This window comes from Aythya marila (genome assembly GCF_965140915.1).
Source record: "Aythya marila genome assembly, chromosome: 12".
Lineage (NCBI taxonomy): Eukaryota > Metazoa > Chordata > Aves > Anseriformes > Anatidae > Aythya > Aythya marila.
Genome location: NC_139053.1, coordinates 19,629,852 through 19,650,166, shown reverse-complemented (window position 1 = coordinate 19,650,166; position 20,315 = coordinate 19,629,852). Strand labels below are relative to the sequence as shown.

Below are 20,315 nucleotides of genomic sequence, written 5' to 3'. Positions count from 1 at the left end.
CAATTTTGCAGAGCAGCGTTGAAGATTTGGCTGCAATACCCATTTTCGCGTGTGACATCTTGGCAGAGCTGAGCCCTTCAGCCCAAATCTACATGTAAATCCCAAAGTCATAGACCTAATTAATAATTCCAACATGGAAAATTGCGATAACAGCTTTAACAATCTTAAGAGAAATTAAAAGAAAGGGAGAGATGGCACTCTTCAATTAATCCTCCTCTCAAAAAACTCATTTCCTCCTCCCTTCCCTCCGCAGACTGCTAACATTTTTAAAAAGAATATCTAGCTAAATTATCATGGCAGCCATGTGTACAACTCCTATCAGAAAAAACAAGGGACAAAAGCACACATTAAAGACTAACATGTTGGCTCTGAGAGGAGCAATTCACTGCAGTTAATACCTCAAGTCCGACAAAAGGCAATGGCTTCGAATGAAAAAGACAGGAAAAAAACAGGAAACAAATTCTGCCTGAATTTAACCGTCTGCTACAACAACTTTATGCAACCCATAAATCTTGTGGCTACTGTAAATCTGCATAGTCAATTAAATGTAGAACAATCTTAATGGATGTCTTTGAGGGTGAAGGACAGAAGAGGCGTTCATTCATCTTTTCCCACCAGCTTCCTTAGCCATGTTTTTTGTCTGCAGATCACTTCCTCTTCAGCTCTTAACACTCGAACAGTATCACAGAAGTACAGTGCTAAAAACTTGTCAGGTCTATGTAAGGACGATGTGCTCAGCCTTTTGCTTTCCATGGCATTTCCACAGCTAATTTTTCCTTATGATAAACAGAAGAGGGAGGAAATCTGTTATCATTTTTAACTGCACAATGCAAATCAAAGCCACACGCTACATAAGACTTTTACGCACAACGAGCATAAAAAGCCTCAAAGTTTTGACATGTCCGACAAGTGCAGAAGAAGAGCAACCCTTTTTAGATGTAAACATTTCAGAATTATTTATTGTGTGTGCAATAACTCAATGCTTCTAAGAACCACAAAATCACAGAACAGATGAGGTTGTTAAGGTCCCCTGGAGGTCACCTAGTCCAACCTCCCTGTTCAGCTAGCACAGGTTGCTCGGGACCGTGGCCAGCTGCAGATGGAGTCTCTGCAACCTCTCTGGGCAACCTGTTCCCATGTTCAACCAACCTTAAAATTCCTCAGAGCCAGAGAAGCAGAAGTCAGGTTGCAGAAGGGGAGTTTCAGACTGTTGGTTTTTTTCTTTTAATTGCTTCTGAAGAGCAGCTCTGTAAAATCAAGTCCCCTAACTCACAGGAGAAGTCCAGCAGAGCAGTGACCATGCTGATTTGACACTATTTCAAGAACACAAATACTATTTAAAATGATATGTAGAGATGTTCAACAATTTTTCGCTGCCAAACAGAAAAGTATGAAGCTATTTGAGACTTTTAGCACAACATTTAAGGAAATATTCTGGTACACACCAAGTTGGACTCGATGATCCTTGTGGGTCCCTTCCAACTCAAGATATTCTATTATTCTATGATTCTACATAGGAGAACAGCATTTCTTTACAACATTTGAAGAAAGTGCCAATAACTTCCTGCTGCTTTAAACATGCATTTTTACAGTAAGGTATAATAGAAAGCTACCTTGAAAAAATATTGAAAAAAATATTACTTCAAGCCAAATAACTGGCTTGGGTTGGAGTCTTTTCTGGTCCACCTTTTGGTCCCAACTTTAACACAAGCTACAATATATTACAAGTTCATAATCAGAAAAACACTACCAAACTAAGGAAAAGGTTCATGCAGGGAATGTGGTGTTCATTTATTCACACTCAGGCCCTCAAAATTATATTTAAACATCCCAATGATGTTTTCAGAATAGCTCAAATGAATGGCAGACACCACAATACTATGAACTTACTCAGGGCATCTGTTGATGGCAACAGAGCATCTTTTAAAAAAAGTGCTTTGTAAAGGCTATGGGAAAATCTTCTAGAGTATGCCCTAAACCCTCCCTGGGAAATTATCATCATTTTGTAAATCAGAGGGCTTAAGTACTCCTACAAATAGGTGAGGTTTATCATATTTAATCTGGGGGTGCAATGTGTTCTTTAGAGCCCACGAAGATGTTATACCAGAATCTGTGCTGCACATCCGTGCATCCTTTGCAGCCTTGCATCTTTTTGTGTAAACACAACACAGGAATTGTTCACAATAACTTATTTGTTCGACTTTAAGTCCTACCTTTTGAGAGAGCTGCTGTATTTCGCCAAACAGATGAACAACCAAAAAGCCTGTTCAGTACATACCGACTCGGTGGACCCAAGCACGGGTATTCTGCTGGAGGGTGCAGCACCCAGGAGCTGACCTTAACAGCTACAACTAACAATAGTGGGAAAGACAGATTCTCAAGTAGCTGAATTCCAGACCATTCAAGGCTCACCTTAACTTGCCCCCTGAAACAAACGCTACCATAAAAACTGTCTGGGTTCATATGTAACACTTTAAAAAGCCATATTTGACAGCTATGTTGTCATAACTGTGAAATACAGACCTCCTTTACTTCAGAGCTGTGAAATATTACTTCTCTTTCCTGCTAGCTGGCAGCAGGAATTCAGCTATATCCACTATACAGTGGATATAATAAAGAACAGATGCCTGTGAATTATGATGCTGTAATTCCATCGAGGGCTTCCAGAGATGTCAAACCACAAAGGCAAAGTCTGAGAGGTTCACGAAGTTACCTGAACAGAGCAGTGGAATTACAGCCCTGTCATGCAAAAGTTACCTCCTCAGACAGTGTGTGAACCCCTGTGGTTGCCTTTTATCTTTTCCTCTTTTCCCTCATTCAGCCCTTAATCCCAACCCTCCTCCTTTTCCTCATACTTCTTTCTTCAGGTGAAATTCCTTTCCCACCTGATTTTGGAATGCTAATTAGTTTTTAAAGGACCGCCCGGTTCGGAGAAGTGGGCTGTTTTTCTACTTTTTCACAGTGGGTGTGAAAGCAGTGGTGAATTCAGCTAACATCTTTATAGCCTCCCAGAAAACGACGCCAACGACATTCTGAGTAAGAGCAATATTTTAAAGAAAATTAACAAAAAACTCTGAATCCATGGAACATTTTCATGTACCATTACCAAAGGCAGCTGTTAATGCTATTGCCAGTACTCTACTTTTGGCTGCACAGCTTATGTATATATATATATATATAGTCCTGCAAATGACATGTCAAGATGCCTTAGCTGACCTTCATCAGATTTAGGACCAAAGACGTCTTCCTAAGGACCTGCAGTCACCAATGTGCTATCCTGGGGACTGGGGAGCTGAGATGGGTGAGTGAGAGGCCCAGGTGGCAGAAAACCTGGGTGTACAACCCAAAACACCACGGTGACTTTTGCAGAACCACCTCCTGCATGTCTGTACCATGCTGCTCCTGCCTGCTCAGACAGCACGGGTATCTGTACCCATGACAATTCATTCACAAATTGGGTTTGTGAAACTGCGACCAGTCTACAATGAAAACAACTGCAGTTTTCAGCTTAGCAGAAAACAAAACAAAACAAAAAAACCACCACCTTACAGCCTTCTAAAGTCAAGAACTCACTAAGCCTGATTCTGTGTTTTACGTCTCTATAACGGTCTCCCCAAATCTCCAAACCAGGAGATTAAAGACAGGAGATTAAAGATCAACATTTTTTAATAATAAATCTCAACAAAAGTCAATGGGTACAGCCTAATGAGCTCAGGCCTATAATATCAACTTACTACTGCATTTTTATTCTAAAGAGACTGAAAATAAAAATCCCATCAACATATATAGCTTATGGTTATCATTAGGTTGATTAGTTGTTTTAATTTGAGGATTTTGGATATGATTCCCAGTTCCAGCACATAAAATTTTCCATTGAAAGCAGATTTTGGCATTCTTTGCATGAGATACAGTGGTTAGTGTTAACATGCAACCAAAAATTTTATGCAGGCAAATAAACTTACTTCCTTTTCTTTGGGCTCACTTCCAAAACACTGTTTTTAATATATGCTGTACAAATGTCCCATAACACTGCTTTATATTAAAAGCATGAGCCAGAAATGTCCTATGAGAACACTTCTTAGGTCAGTATTTTTCATTTGTTATTATTATTCATGCCTACGCACCTATGTGGAAATATAGAATCAGCTACAACATATTTAATTTCTTCAGAGGAAAATATTTTATGAACAAAATTTAGCACGTCCTACTAAATAGTGTTAGCACACCGAGGAAGATTTATTCACTTGACTACACTTATGAACATCAGTTGCAGATAAATATTTTGACCTTCTACCCAAAGATTAACATGGTAAGATTGCTGCACTTTGTGAATTCTTTCAGTTAGCGCGTGGGGAAAGACAGTCCCAACCACACTAGTGAAGCCAGGAGCTCAGAGTATGTACAAATCAACAAAGCTAAAATCTCACGCACACCAGAACATACTACACTTTAATTTCTGACAAATCGCTATTTTACTACTGTTTTAGTGACAGTCTCCCTTCTCCCTCTTCTCTTTATGAGCAAAGACAAACCTCTGACTTCCCTTCTTGGATCAACAGTGCACCTCAGCCAGGAGAGTGACTGCAATTTGTAGGTGAAACAGTATGGTATGTTCATGCTGCAAGGGACCGACTATGGTACAAGCCCCAGGAGGCTATCAAAGATTCTGAATGGACCAGAAGGTGGCTGGCTTGCACTGAAGCCCACAGTGATTTAACTATGAGTGGCTGGCTTCAATTAGAAAATGAATACTGCAGTCACTGCTTGAGGAGCACTGCAGACATATGTTCATACTGTAATGGAGAGGCCTTCTTGCCAATGATAAATGGTACTTCAAGAAACATATGCAATAATACAAAATTCACTGAAAAAAAAAAACGAATTGAAAGCGTGGGTTTCTCTATTGATATTCTTTACATAAAAATACTTGAATTTGTCAGCAAAACATGCACCTGTTGTAACTATAGCTTAAGATAAAAATTGTTGCAAGGTATATTAAAAAACAAATCGCATTATTACTATAAGTTTCCATGTCTCTGGAAACTTTTTTATTATTTTTTTTACCTGAACCACCGTAAGATGATGACGAAGGTGTTCGCCTAGAGAAGCTTTTCACGGCAAGACTCTGGCCTCGCTGCTTCCGCCTCCAGGCTGTTCGGCATTTGGAGTCTATGCTTTGCTTGATTCGATACCAGTCGGATTCTGTGATTCCAAATTTATAAAATAGATGACCTATAATTAGAGAGAAACACAAAGGGATGGAAACTAGCACAGATTTATATGTATTATTATGTATTTTCAGGAAAAGGCATGGATGACACACACTGTCATACACACAAGGTTAACAAAATAACAGAGCAGCTCTGCCTAAAGAAATACAATGACATTAAGAAATATGCCACAGCAATATAGTGGTGAGATTTCAACAGCTATTCACAACATTAAGTAATCATACATATGTACACAATTGTGTATGTAGAAGTGTCACAACCACGAAACTTCCCAATCTACTCTATCCAAGGAAACTACACTTTTATATTTCAGATAAGCAACACTGAAACAGAAGGATCCACCCCTCCTAAACCAAAACTGGATAACGTTTTATTGATTGCTGATAGTGCCCATGATATTTATGCACAAGTACGACGCCACATAGAGCTTCACGTAAAACAAGCTCTTAAAGCTCAGTGCAAGATTCATCAGAATCCAACAAAAACACAGCACAAAATTCAAATCTTCTGAAAATGTTGCTACTACTCTTCAGTCATGTAAAGAGCCACATTCTGCACTTTCCAGCAGTTAGTGCTAAGTTGCCAAACTGTTATAAAAAATAATGTTGACTTGTGAGTTGAACTGCTTGAGTATTTTGAAATGAAGCTCATGCAGATCGAGTCCCGCTGCCAACTCAAACCTGGTTCATTAGTGTCTGCAACCTCTGCAATCGAAGTGGAAGCCTAATTGTACAAGAAATGGAGGAAAGCTACGTTTTTGGGTCCAAAAATACTCACTTCAACATCTGGACAAATGGTTTAAAATTGAGAAGGAAATATGTCGTACATCGATAGCTTTTTCAAGGCACTCCTCATACTGCTAGAGACTTTTACCGTTTTATTGTAAGCCTTACAGTGGCTTCTATTTTGCTTAAAGCATTTTGAGTTGAGGACATTTGACAGTATTAAGAGAAATTTGTGATTCTCACAACTACAGAAAAAACACACACAAAAAATTAAATCCAAAGGTTCAAACTGTGAAGTAAACTAGAACTATCCAAACATTCAACAGTCTTTACAGTTCCATTACTTTTAAGCTTTTTGGATTTAGATCTGCGATAAAGCAGTTAAAAATCAATCCAAAGCTGTAATATTTGTTTTTACTCATTGTGGCTCTGCTTGAAGGACCCCTTAAGATTCTTGTATTCCTTTTGGTATCAAATGTTTTCCGTACGCTGCAAAATAAAACCATCTTCTCAACCTACTGGGTTTGCAAATTTACTCTCAAAGAGGATCCTGAAGTACTTGAGTGAAGCAGTTAAATGCATGCTTAAGCTGTCGTATAGCCCTCTGAATGGGATACAGGCTGTTCACGTAGGACAACATATTTGAAGCTTAGGGCAGCAGAATGCCAGGTTTCCACTAACTAGGAGCTCTGCACTTTAACCGAGCTGAGAGTCCTCAGAATCTGAAATTCACAGGTAACGGATCTACCATAGGCAAGAGGAATGCTGCGTCTCTCAATCATTTTTCAATCACCTATTTTTTCATGCTCTAAGTTATTTCGCTAGAGATTTGTTCCAAGAGCAATTAGAACATAGAGGAGGAAAGCACTGGCATCAAAAAGCCAATTCAAAAACTCTTTTAAAAGCCCAAGATTCCTCACTGGCAAGTGACGGCAGGCACGTTATTTAGAGATTGCTTTACAACCCCTGCATTATGTCTCCGAAAGGAGGGTGGGAGTAGGGAAGGAGGAAAACCAACCGAAATTATCATCTGCTGCTGTGCAACAGTTTCCTTTCCATGGGTGTCAGCAAAAGGAAAGCACATACTGTACTGTAAATACTGCGACCACATTTCTCCGAGTGCAATCTATTACTAATATGCACTACACAGAGAAATGGGTTTATAAATCTTTGCAGTAATGTCCAATAAAAATAGTTGTGTTTTAACTCTTTCTATGATTGCAGCTGTCAGTACATATGAAGTACTTGTGGAGTCCTACATAACCACAGAGCATATGACTGTGTTATTTTGAACAAGTGTCCATATTTTATTCATAAATACATTTTAATGGCTTTCATCTTGCAGGCTGCTGTTAGAAAAGTGACTGAATTGACTGCAGGTCCAAGAAAACTCTCACAGTAAAGCAGCCTAGCTAGGAATTTTAACTATTACAGTGTAATCCAGGGGATATTCCAGGGGATGTCACTTAATTCAAACAGAAATTAATAGCGATATAAATTATTTAGGACATGACAGCCTTGTGTGCAGTGAGCTCCTCATACTAGGAGACCCAAGGCCTGTAGGACAAGAGCTTGAGAAAGATGATGGGTGCCAGGTGAGACATAAAATTGCTCTATAGATGGAAGACAAGAAAAGGCACTCTACTTATTGACCACAACAGCTGTAATTTAATTAACGTGGACAGAGAGACCACCACCTTCATGGAGAGACTGCAGAGGGGATAACAGACGACAAGCTAAATGGGGCAGAGTCAGAGAAGTCAATTTTACACTAAAGAGAGCCAAGGAATCAGGCACAGACTGTCAAAGCCAGGCGTATTTCTTTTCCCTTATTCATGAAATTCCTACTTAGCTGTTCCTGGGGTCACAGGCGGAAAACTGGTACAGACGACAGGGCTGCTGTCTGCACAGACCTTCCCCAAACTGCATGCTCCGTCACAGCAACTGCATGTGCAAATCAGGCATGAAAAATTAGCACTTAAATACAATGATAGTTGACACAGAGGTTAAATGAATTTCAGATGTCGAGATCTATCTAGCCGATACTGTAATCTACAGCGTTACTCTATTAACGGGTTTTTAGCGGCTACATTTCACAACAGTCCACTGAGAGCTGATGGAAAACCTCATGCTATTGACAGCAGGGTGTTTTTGAAGTACATACACGTCCTGAGAACAAGCTTCACCATACCATTAGAAATATGAGTTACCTACGGTAGAGAGATCCATCCCAAAAACATGTGCAAACAATATTTGCAAACGCAAGGGTGCTGACTTTCTGTTTTCTCCCCATAACTGATCACATGCACGAGAGCTTTCAGCTCGGGGGCTTGTTCTGAGTCTGTCAAATGCCAAAAAGAAGTCTAAAAGGCAGGAATAAGGCAAGATACTGCCAAGGAGACTTTTAACTTGGGGAAGTCCTTATTGGAAAAGACAGCAGTGCTTCAGTGAGGAGAGATTTGACTTTTTCAGAACATTTACTAGTCAAAAGCAGCATGAAGCGTTGTAATTTGTGAGCAGCACAGTATCCGTGAGCCACATAACAACCCTGATAAAAACACATTAAAATACGTTCAGCAATATAATCCAGCACTTTGGCAAAAAGACAACGGTGCTTGGGAAGACAGATGCACATATACAAGAGTGAAGCAAAGGATTTAGATCACCAAAGGATGGCTGGCTGTGTTTTTAGAGATCTTTTTATTTAAGACAATGGTTGGTTGCTGGTCACATCCAAAACAAAGGATGTGCTTGTTTTTAAATACTCAATCTCCAAACCTTGCTTTCTTTGGGAACCTCTCTTCCTGGAAAAAAAAAGAAAAAAAAAAAAAAAGCTTTCTATGAAAACACACCAGAGACTTAAAATAGTTCGGTTATTTTAATAGATTGCAAGAGCTTGAGCAACTTCTATGAGCAACATAAATACCAGCAGCAGCTTGGGAGACAAAAAGGTCTGCACGAGGAATTCACAGAGACACGGAGCATCCAAAATGCACAGAGGAAATCGCTTTGGATTGCAAGAACCAACACTCAATCTTACTGAGCAAAACCTGAGGAGGAAAGCACGTGTGCATCAGGAAAATTAAATAAATCAGCGTTAAAAGTAGCAGGTGCATCGTGCTAAATGTAGACCCTAGATTAGAAACACGGCACTAGTTCTGGCTAGGTTTTTGCTGCAGTTCATATAAAGCTAAAAGAAACAATGACGCTAAGTTCTAGAATGCTCCTTGTGCACCACAGAATAAATCTTTTTGTGGTTTGTAGAAAAACAAGCTGGGAAAGACAGTGAAGACGAGTTAGTGTAAACACAGAGATCATCAGCAATGATGTTTGAAATGACCGTGCCTCCCCAAACTTTGGGGCAGCTAATGTACAAAATGTTTGTTTCTCAATTTTCATTATTATTTTTTTTTTAAGAGAAAAGAACGGGACTAATTAAGGAAAAAGTGAAAACAATGTTCCTGAGAAAATAATCCTCTCTTTCTTAAAGGTCAAAAGTCAGGCAGCAGACAAAGCAATCCACAGAAACCATTAACTTGTAAAGAAATTTAATTAAGAACAAATTGAGGAGGAAGAGAAGGCATTTGTAATATCAAAACCAGACAAGAAATATTCTATCTTGATACCACACTCAATATCAGCCTGCTAAAAAAACAAGCTTCAGTTAACAGCTTGCATTTAGATATTGCCGTGTCCCACTGCTTCCCATTCTCCAGGAAAAACAGATTTTTTTAGGAAAATTAAAAGGTAAATCATTCTATTCCTGGATTTGGCAGAATTCCCTTTGCTGCCCTTTGTACTGAGATGGCAGAGATTCTTCCTCATCTATTGTTACGCTTTGAAGGAATAGGGAAAGTGTTACCCACAAGGGTTACGCCCAGAGAACCTACAAAATGTGTAAAATACAGACTTCTACATTAATGTGCAATCCGAACAGACTTGGTTAACCTTTCTTTCCACTTTCAACTTCAATATTATTTTTAAAGTCTACAGAAAAAGCAAGAGGGTGTCACATTCAAAATTCAAATTCAAGCGATTAAACTGATAAAGGGAATCATTTTTTTAATTGGCAAGAATAAGATGGATATCGTGAAAAATAAGGGCTTTGGATTTTGCCTGCACTTAATCATGAAAAGGGGCGATTATTTGGGGTTTTGGCTAATAAAACACATTTTTTCACATAAGGCTCATACATTTGGAGTTCTTTTTATTAAACAAATAGCGTATGACAATGAAATCTGCTATACTAAATACTTGAACAGCGGAGAAAAAATTAAGCACCTCTGAAGTTCCTTCTTGCGCCTTCGGGCTTCAATTCCTCAAATATAATTATGGTCATGCATTGGCCATATTGAAACAATTTTAAACGAGTCATTGTTTACTCCTCTGACAGCTGGGAGGAGGCATGGGGCCGTACGATCCCCACGGCTGGGAGGTGGCTCCTCTGAAACCCAAAAGTGCTTGGGGCTGGACAAAGGGATGCAGAAGTGGAGGGCATCCTCATTCATAGAAAACTGGTCCCATTTCACCTGGTGGATGGAAGAATTTCGGCAGCTTTTCCAGTGCCATGTGCTTGGTGACCATCAGTCAGGTCCCCAAATGAGCCCTTTGCTCTGTTCTCTGTTTCCACTGTTCTCAGCCACAGGCTAAATGACATCCAAAAAGAGATGGGGGTGTCAGTAAAAAAAAAAAAAAAAAAAAGGGGAGAGGGAGGAGGGAAAAACAATTAAGCTACCAAACAGTGCCTGTTTTCCATTTCACTTCTACAGTTCCTTTAACTATTAAATTCAAACCTTTCAAACAGCTCTAAGTATATAGACTATCTGCGACTACAGCATGCACCCTTTACAATACAAATTATATCCACGGGGTACACACGAGAAGTCTCAAATACAACTGAAATCCTATTCTACTACACACAACTAAGGAAGGGTTTAGTAAACCTTCATTACCAACCACTATAATTTAAACAGTCAAATATTGAAATATAACTGCTAGGTGCTGGTGAAATCTGAGCTTTTTAAAGAAAATTCCAATCGTCAGCTTTTAAGGAGAACATGCCCCGTTTTCCTAGGTGCAGAAGATATGCTTTAAGAGGATTTGTGTAAATAAGATCCCGTGCAAAGTGGATTATTCTACCGTACACTTCAACTAAGTTAAAATAATATATACACCTCAAAATTGCATGTTAATCAAATCCCTTTCCACCTGGACAACAGAAACTCAACTCTATACTAGAGATCATAGGAGGAGTCTCATCTTCAGTAATTTTAGGACAAAATGTGTTAAGTGCTAATCTTACAACAAATACCCACAAATGTTTACCTACGGTACGAAAATTAAATCTGTCATGGCAAGAAAGTAAGGAAATTCCTAAATACCATTAAGGATATAATTTAAAGAGCCGGCATGTACAAGGTAAACACTCCAGATGTAAAAAGTCTCGGTGAAGTCACTGGTTTGCAATGTAAGCCTGTGATTATACAATTTAGGGAGTAAGGACTAACATTAGGGACACCGAAATATACGGTCTTTGGAGGAGCGTATTGCTCAGCATAATTCTGCTGGCTTCCAGATGCCATCGTGATGTGGGGTTATATAAATATATATGTCAGCCCATTAAGGAACCAGATTCTAAGTATTGTATTTCCGTAGTTTTTACGAGATAACTGGAATAGAAGCAGAACTACACTACAAAGCTCTGTAAACTGAACTGACATCAGTGTAACAGTGTCCTCTTCCCACTCCCCAAAACCACAGTAACAGAGGTCTTACAATTACCCAAAATGTATCGGACCAAATTCTTCAAGCAATGGGTTTGGGTGCCTTTTAGGATATATATGTATATATATGTATATATTATTTCTAGTGTAAGTGGAAGCAGCATGTTTTAGTTATTTCAGGAAAACTAACAACTTATGAGTTTTTGATAATAAAAAATGAGCTTTTCTTATCTCAGCTGCTAAAACAAAGCCAAGTGCAAATTCAGTATCTGGCAGGTAGGAACACTTTCTGCGATGAAAAGGGTGCATTTTAATATACCACCATTAGAGAAAGAGAGAGGAATTGTTAAACTACAATCAGCAACTATTTATAAAACACTAATTACGGTGTTTAGACAATCTACTGATTACAATTCTGTGCAGCTAGACACTAAACCATTTGGAGGAACAGGCAAGAAAGTTTTCAGAAATAATGTCAAATTAGTCTATCACATTTGAAGAAACATTTCAGAAATCAACTTCTTTAAATAACTACAAAACAGTGTAAGAAGTGTTTGTACATAGAGGCTGGTGTCTCAAATAACACATTAAAGTGAAAGTGGACTGTTCCCTGCCTCGATCATTATAACTTTGCTCCATCAATCTGTCGCTGCATATCCAACAACTTGTTGGATGCAGACAGAGCTGAAACCACATTTAATTTTTGCATTTGTCTCAAGCATACCAGTTTAAAGGCCTTCTGCAGACAAGACACTTTTTACGAGTGCTTGCTACAGGTCTTTCTGCTTCAGCAAAATACACTGCCTTCAACATACAGATTGGTGCTGGGTGGGTTTTGTTTGCTTTTCTTTTTAATCAGTACAACCCAAAAGGCATGAGATTTCTTCCTCTGTTCTTACTCTGTAAAAATGCAGATAGAATATCTTATTTTAAGAAAACTTAGGGCATTTTGAAACCTGAATCTAACATGAGAAAAGGCAGCACCCTCTCCATGCTAACATGCAGCTCTGGCTCATATTTCAATGCACTGTGTTCCTCTGAAGAGCTAATAACTAATTTAAGCCTGAATGCTATCTACTAACATCCAATTATCAAAATAGTTAATCTTAATTTATTAAAAGTTAATTTGTCAGAATATTTCACTAATATTTGTTTAGAAAATTTAGCTGAGTATTTGTGTTTTTTTTTAACGAATTCCAGAACAAGTGAAAATATTAAATTAAAAACTGTTTTAAATGCCCTTTGCTCTACAAATTACAAAGAACCATCCAAGTCCATATTCCCTATCAGAAGTTTCAAGAACAAAAATATGTATTTTTTTAAGCATTTAACATCTCCAAATTCCACCAATTCCTTTGCTAAAGCAGAAGAGGTCCTACAATTGGACACCTTTCCACCTTCCTGCAAAACCAACCGGTCTATTTCTATTTATTTTGCCAACTGCAGAACCTGTCTTACTTTGACTCTCCAAAACAAGCCTGACTCTTTGCCATAAGCATGCAAATAATGCCATCTAGTGGAGCATCAAACTTACCACTCTGGCATGAGACGGCAGCGTTTTTATCCGTGCCTGTGTGTGTTTGCTCAATCTCTGACTCCCCTGCAGCAGCGCCAAGTGCTACAAAAGGTTAGCAGAGCTGCAGAAGCAGAGGTCTGCTGTGAAATGGAAGGGAGCGAATTAGTCGCTGCAGAAACCGAGCATTTTTGATGTTCCTGGTTGCATGCTGGATCACACTGCATGCAATTTCCAAGCAGTGTTACAGCGGTGGCCATAAGGCATTCCCATAGGGATTTTCTGATTATGTTTCTCTGCTGGTGACAGCATATTAACAGCTGTATATACGTAACCATTTCATAACTAGTGCAATTATCAAGGATATGAAATGCTTATAACTCCTTAAACGAATTAACAAACTCCATAAGAAAATAATTCTGGACCAAATCAGAGGGTTTATACTCTGAGAATAGAAAAATCTTTATGTTATCTACTACAGACTTGCTACAGCTCACAAGTTGCATGGAAGGTACTCCCGTGTGATAATAGATACACGACACTCTCTTCTATTTTTCTTTTCTCATTTTTAAAAGGAAACACATTTCTTGCTCCGAAAAAGATTTTGCAAATCCAAAGACAGAGCAAATAAAACAAAATACCTTGAAAAAAAAGACAGAAGATCTATGTTTCATTTCCTCCCAAAATATATATATATTCATGCAACATTTGGGTCCCAGTATGAAACTGAAATCACATACTTCATATATCTATAGCAGTACAGCTAAAAATTGCAATGGCAGCATTCCATACAGACTACACAAGCATTTTCATCTGCAATGGCTTTTCATAACGATTAGGACCTTAAAGACGCCAACACTTGTTCAATTACCCTGCCACTAACAATCTCCTTCCAAATAAAAAGCCTCATGCGCTCACGATGACTATTACCTTCCTTCCGCATGTTAAAAATGCACATATGGGATACCGTGCTTTGGAGACTTCAAAAAGAATTTACCTTCTAGTTTTGCACGTTCAAAATCTCAGAGCATTCATTTATGATCAGACTGAGCGGCAAAGATCTTACTTTTTCTTTTACTTGCTCCTGGGGAGAACCACTCCTGTAAGGTTTATCAGCCACCATTTGGCTTTGGAAGGGAACGTACCCAGGTAAATGATGTGTTTATTGCCAAGGGATCAACTTACTGCTCGAAATCAAAGGCTGATGCTGAAAACAAATGGAATCACCCAATTTGAAGCAATAATGCTTCGTAGAAATAAATGTTTCTGATGTTAAGGAGCCGCTGCCAACAATCACACGTCGGGTCATTTTTGATATCCACACAGCGTTAAGGAGAAATTGATGAAACAGCTGTTTATCTTTTACACAGCAGCACAGTATAATCTGACAGAACCCAGGGCAAAACCCAGGGAAAAAGGAGGGTTGTTGCTTTAAAATCCCCCTTCCCGAGACATCCCGTTACATAAGCCCTCGCCGCAGTGCCTCAGGATCCCATCTGGATGGCAAACGCCACCACACGTGCCGCCAAGAAAAACTCACTTATGAATCAACAACGAAAATTTCTCCCCTTCCGAAGGAGCTTGTGGGTTTGGAAAGGCCTGGCACCACAGAAACCTAAACGCTGCGGGAATTTATTTACATTTTACTTGCAGGCGGATCGAGGCATCTCCCCACTTCACTTTTTAACCCTTATGCAATGAAGAAAAGAGTTCAAAGCAGGAAAGGAAAAGCTATGCAACTTTCTGGCGTTCCGTTTACGAGCCTTTGTGAAATCACAGCTCTCCTTGAACGCGGCAATGAGCTTTCCAGACGAATGTACATTATTCTTGCACTGATCAATCCGCGTTTGGTGGCTGAGCTGCTTTTCCTCTCAAAATGTCAGGGATCAAATACTTTCTTCGACTCTTCGAGTCTTCTAAAACCACACCATAAAAATTCACTGTTGTCATTTATAGTCCTTCAATAGTAAAGAAACTACTTCTTGACTGGAGCTTACTGAGAGTTCATTGGGACATTTTATTTACGCAGGGACTGAGCCCGAGTGGTAGTGGGTAACCACCAGCCTCCAGTACAGACGGGGACACCAAAGAAACTCCACATCCTTCTGAATCAGACCCCAAGGGACACCACCACTGCACGCTGCAGCAACTGTCCTGCAGACAGCTGTAACCCTGGAGGAGTTCCAGTGTGGAGAAATTAGTCCAAAGCTAACAGTGATTAGTACAACTGCGATGCGAAGACTCTTCCTTCTCTGTTGTAGCTTCATAGCTGGGATGGATCCACTGTGGTGGTGAGGAAGATCCCTGGACATCACACTCACTGCTAATTACAAATGGTCCAACATCATAATCCTTGCTGACATCAGGGCTTGAGGATTTTTATTATGAATCTACAACAGCTTTTGAAATCCACATAAACTCCCTTGATTTTCATTAGGAAAAGCACAGCTCTCATTTGACTAAATTATCATATTTGTAGCAAGAACTTTCGCAGTGGGCACATCTTTTTACTAATTACACAGTTTGGCCCTTTTTACAGTACACCCTCCTGAAGCAACGTTTAATATGACTGAGGAAAGTTTTTATGATCGTAGACCGCTCCGAATGTTTTTAGCTGCCTCTCAAGAAGTGAGGAGCAGGGCACTTCAGCACGTACTTGAAACGAGTCTGGCCAAAGTGGAAAAGCATTGACAGGATGGAACAATCGTGCTTCGGCCATAAAGAGATGGTCCAAGTGACCTCATGTGTTAGTTTTCTTCTTTCTCTAGAGCCTATGAACTCACAAGCGCTTGACAGCACATCACGCGCAATCAAGTTCTATGCAGTCACAGTTGCAACTGACAGACTAAGCAGCTGCTTACGTTCAAGAATGGAAAATTAAATTCATTGTTTTTACAATGCAAGAACAACAAGAGAAGTGTGAGAGGGGGATAGGAAACACCCTGCCAACAATTTATTTCTTTTTCCCCAAAATCGCCACCTTTGCTTCAGTTTATTAAAAAGTAACTGGCCAGGAAAGTAATCGAAATCTACGTAAGTACCCAGGAAAGAAGAAAACAACAGCCAGCTTTAAATTATAGCGCTTACATAAAGTCAGTAAGCAAGTGCCAGCATTGATGCCATTTATGAGAACTGCGGTGCCGAGATAAACTCAATGGGTTCTCATATTATCTTCTTGCCTAGCCTCAAAAGAGGTTATCACTTCCCTCCATGTGGCAGCATTTAATTGATTCACAAAGCAGCAGCTATTTGGAACTGAAGCCAGACTTTTGCAGCTCTCAGGAAGACAATGCGTTTGCAAAAAGCGGCACTGCTGCATCAAGGCCTCTCCTAAGGGTTCTGTACAAAAAAAATAATGCTTTTTGGATATAAGAAAAGCATAACAGAACTGATTTCTTTCACCTCTTCTCAATTAGAGATGTGCTGAAGTCTCAGACTCTGCTTCTCGCTCTCTGCTTGAGGTATGAGATGGTTCAACACAACTGCAAACTCCTCCTCTCTTCCGAAGTTCTCACCATAACACAGCCACCACTACCACACAACTCAGAACGAGCCATGAGACAGCTTTTCCAACATGTCAGATGGATATTGTCCACTTGGTGAGGATCAGGGTAGAGGTTTTGCATAGCGCTTAGCTCAGGAGAACCTGCTTCAGCTTCCCCATTTGCCGCAGGCATGATGCTGCAGATTTGGGCAAATCCTTGTTTGCATATATTCAACCCTTTGAACTGTAAGATGAAGTTTGTCCTACCTCTAAGCCATGATCTGGCAGTTGAGAAATGCACTATAGCATCTAATAACACCACAGTCCTCAAAGGAACAGGCTGAAGTGAATTTATATTTCCAGACTGCTGCAGCCCACAGTATTTATTACTAGGAGAAGAAAATGTTGGCAAAAAGTATTTCCAGGGACCACAGGATTAGCTCATCCATGTGGATACAAACCACACAACTTCTCTTCAGAATACTATAACTTGGAAGATTAATGTGCTCTATAATGAAGAAACAGAGGCACGGGTTAAACAGAAAACATCAGCAATCCTCAGCAAATTACTAGCTTGAGTACTACCACTAACCCACTCCTCTTACCCCCAGCCTACAGGGAATTCAGAGCATGACGGATTCTTGAGTGAGCTGCTCTGTCAAAGGAGATCGATTGAAAGTACAATTAGCTACGTAGTCACAACCATCCAAGTTAAAAAAAAAAAAAAAAAATCAGTTTCTGGTGCTGATAAAATATAGATAGGATAAAATGCCAATTTTTAAAAGTTTGAAGTTTTCTTGAAGTTCTCCAGCTGCCTCCTGACGGAATTCAAGATCTAGCGGTGTCAACGACTGCTGATAACCAAGGCTTGTGGCTATCTCTGTTGCAGCGACACGCAACAGCGTTTTAAGCCACTGTATATATGCTATACATTCTGGCAGGTAGCGACTAGTACGATGTTCATAAGTCAGACACATGTGAAGCCAGAATTATAAACAAGTAATGAAAGGAAGACAGAGAGCAAAATAAGTATTATAGAGATTACGAAGGACTAAGGGGGGGGGATAAAAGAATGGGCATAATTTAGAAAAAAATATAAAATAAAAAATGCCTTTTGCATTGCTGTAAGTGGAAAAATTAAAAAAAAAAAAAAAAGAAAATGCTAAAGACATTCTGTACTTATAGTATACACTTTCAGTAACTGCAATGTTTATTTATATAAAACATCCTATAATAATGACAAGAGTCTGCAGTATCTCATAAAACAGATCGACTGGTGAGAAATATTAGAGCTAACAGCTTGTCTACGAGTTGCAATTTATTACCTTTCCTCCAATACTTAAAAGCATGAGGATGTTTATGGAAGATGGAACAGAAGTGTGGTATATTTGTTCTTTACCCTGCACTGTTATTAAGATCAAAATCTTCATTATAAGCAAATGAGAAGCTGAAACAGTAGTGAATTCCTGTGATGAGGGGATTTTACATGACAAGTTACAAGTTGCTTAAACTGACCCAACGTGCATTATGTTTGGGTTATGGGCATGGATATATATATACAAATATACATACGCTGATTTAAGCAGCATACTCCACACAATCAAGCAGGACTCAAATGTGTTTCCTATTAAACAAACGTGGGTGGTCTGCCTCTCCATCTTAAGCAGTGTTGTGTCAATGACTTTCGTAAAGCAACACAGTGCTTAACTCTATTTGAACAGCTTTCTGAAGAGGACGGAGCTGTATTTCATTCTTCTGTCAAAGTGTATTAACATCTCTTTCAGCTAGTAAAATAGAGAGATGGTACCGTCTTTACTGGAAGCGATATTACAATACAACAGAAATAACAAGCTTCCGTTACCGATTTCTTTATATTCTATGATTTAAAATGCATTCGAAAAAATGAAAGTTGGGCCACATGAAACAGAATATGCATCATTTACTTTGTAATTAAAAATGAGATTTTGTCATGAAATATTTTCAGATAATACTTTTGTCCTATGCTATTTAAATAACAGGGGTTTATTCTGGATGAAATAAATGTTAACTCATGAACTGAAGTCTGCAAAAATTCACTCTACAAAGTAGTCCTGGAAGCAGACAGGAAAATTCAGCAGAATAGTACTAACTTGGCTATAACACTACTCATATATCTTTCCGTCCTTTACCACAGTGCCCTCTCCTTTGTGGGTACTAGTCTTTCTTGTTTTTTCCCATTAAAAAAAGAAAATATATATGTCCCTATCATGAGAGTTATTTCAATATTCCTAAATACTTCCCTGAGCAACAGAGCGTATGGAGCCAACAGAGGATCTCTGGTGCCCAATAACACAACAGAACCACGGGCACAGCCTTCCCTAACACGATTACTGAATGTATATCTCTTTCCCCCACCCAACTACTCATTTTGCATTTAATTTCTAGATACCGAGCTTCTCTCCTCTCGTCGAATTTGGCCAAAACTGACAGATATGTTAAAAAATGATGAGGGAGAGCCTGCAAAATAAATAAATGCAGATGCAAGAGGCCTTCACAGAAATGATGTACGAACAGCAAAGTTACACAGGGAATAACTAACATCATTTTCTTTTCATTTTATTATTTATATTTTAAAAAATAAGGACGGGTGATTGTTTTTTTTCAGACTCATTTGTGGAGATTGCTATAAAATCTCAAAAGGGCTAAACCTGTATTTTTTGCTATACAATGAAAAAAAAAAATTGCTGATGTTCTTATATTTCACCAGAAAATGTCTACATTTTTAGTAGGGCTGAAATAATGAGCTACTTAATGACATATAGTGTGTTTAAGTCATTTTGGTTTCTTGCCTAAAAACTTTCAATACCACTACCACCCCACAAGCAAATTTATACCACAAATGAAAACTTTTACTTCAAAAGATAAACTTTCATCTCTCCTGCGGTAAACCCTACGCAGTACATCAAGGATTTTTCATAAACATACATCTCTTCATTCTCTTAGCTTGTGCATATTATTCAAAATATTTTCTATCAAATATAGATTTGGGTTGGCGTTTTCCTTCTAGAAAAAGAACAAATACCCTTCCACTGACAAACTTAAAGAAACCTGAAACAAAAGAAAAAAATCCTTTACATTGGTTTGTGCTTTGCTAGCTATGATTGGCAAAGGCAAGGCTGATGACATTAGATTCTTATTTCAGCTTATAATTAAATTGCTACTTTGATGCAACTTAAGCTAAATTTATTTAAGTTTAAAATAATGCAAAGTATGACTGCTCAGTGCAAAAGGAAACCACATTGTTAGGACAACAACATAATTTAGTTCCCATTCTAGCGCTGCACTTGGTTTTTGGTACGATTTATGGAGGAATGATCACCAATAAAAACCAGATGGTGCGGGGACTGATAAAGCAAAGCGGACACAACATGGCAGGGCTCCTCTCACTACCTCTCTGACAAATGTTAAAGGATAAAATCGTGGCACAGAGTTCTGCCACTGAACTGAGCACAGCCAGAAGCTCCTCCTTGACAGTCACGAGGCATCCACTTGCATGGCAGCAAATTCCTAACAGGGCTTCTGCAACCTAGTGTTATTTTAACTTAATTAGTTGGAGTGGTAACATAATACACATACGTTACTACAGCCTGGTCTTCTGCT

The 20,315-nt window shown here is 39.0% G+C and overlaps 1 protein-coding gene across 4 annotated transcripts in view; it reads right to left on the bottom strand.

Moving 5' to 3' along the window:
- The window catches only part of BANP (BTG3 associated nuclear protein), a 145,786-nt gene that overhangs the window by 77,335 nt on the left and 48,136 nt on the right, over positions 1–20,315 (bottom strand). For all 4 annotated transcript variants that reach the window (XR_014318360.1, XR_014318361.1, XM_082770219.1 and 1 more), the window contains exon 8: positions 5,065–5,232. Coding sequence is in view for 2 of the 4 variants with exons in the window: in XM_082770219.1 (XP_082626345.1) it covers positions 5,065–5,232 (168 nt within the window). In the remaining 2 variants the exon portion in view is untranslated. The remainder of the gene's footprint in view (positions 1–5,064; positions 5,233–20,315) is intronic.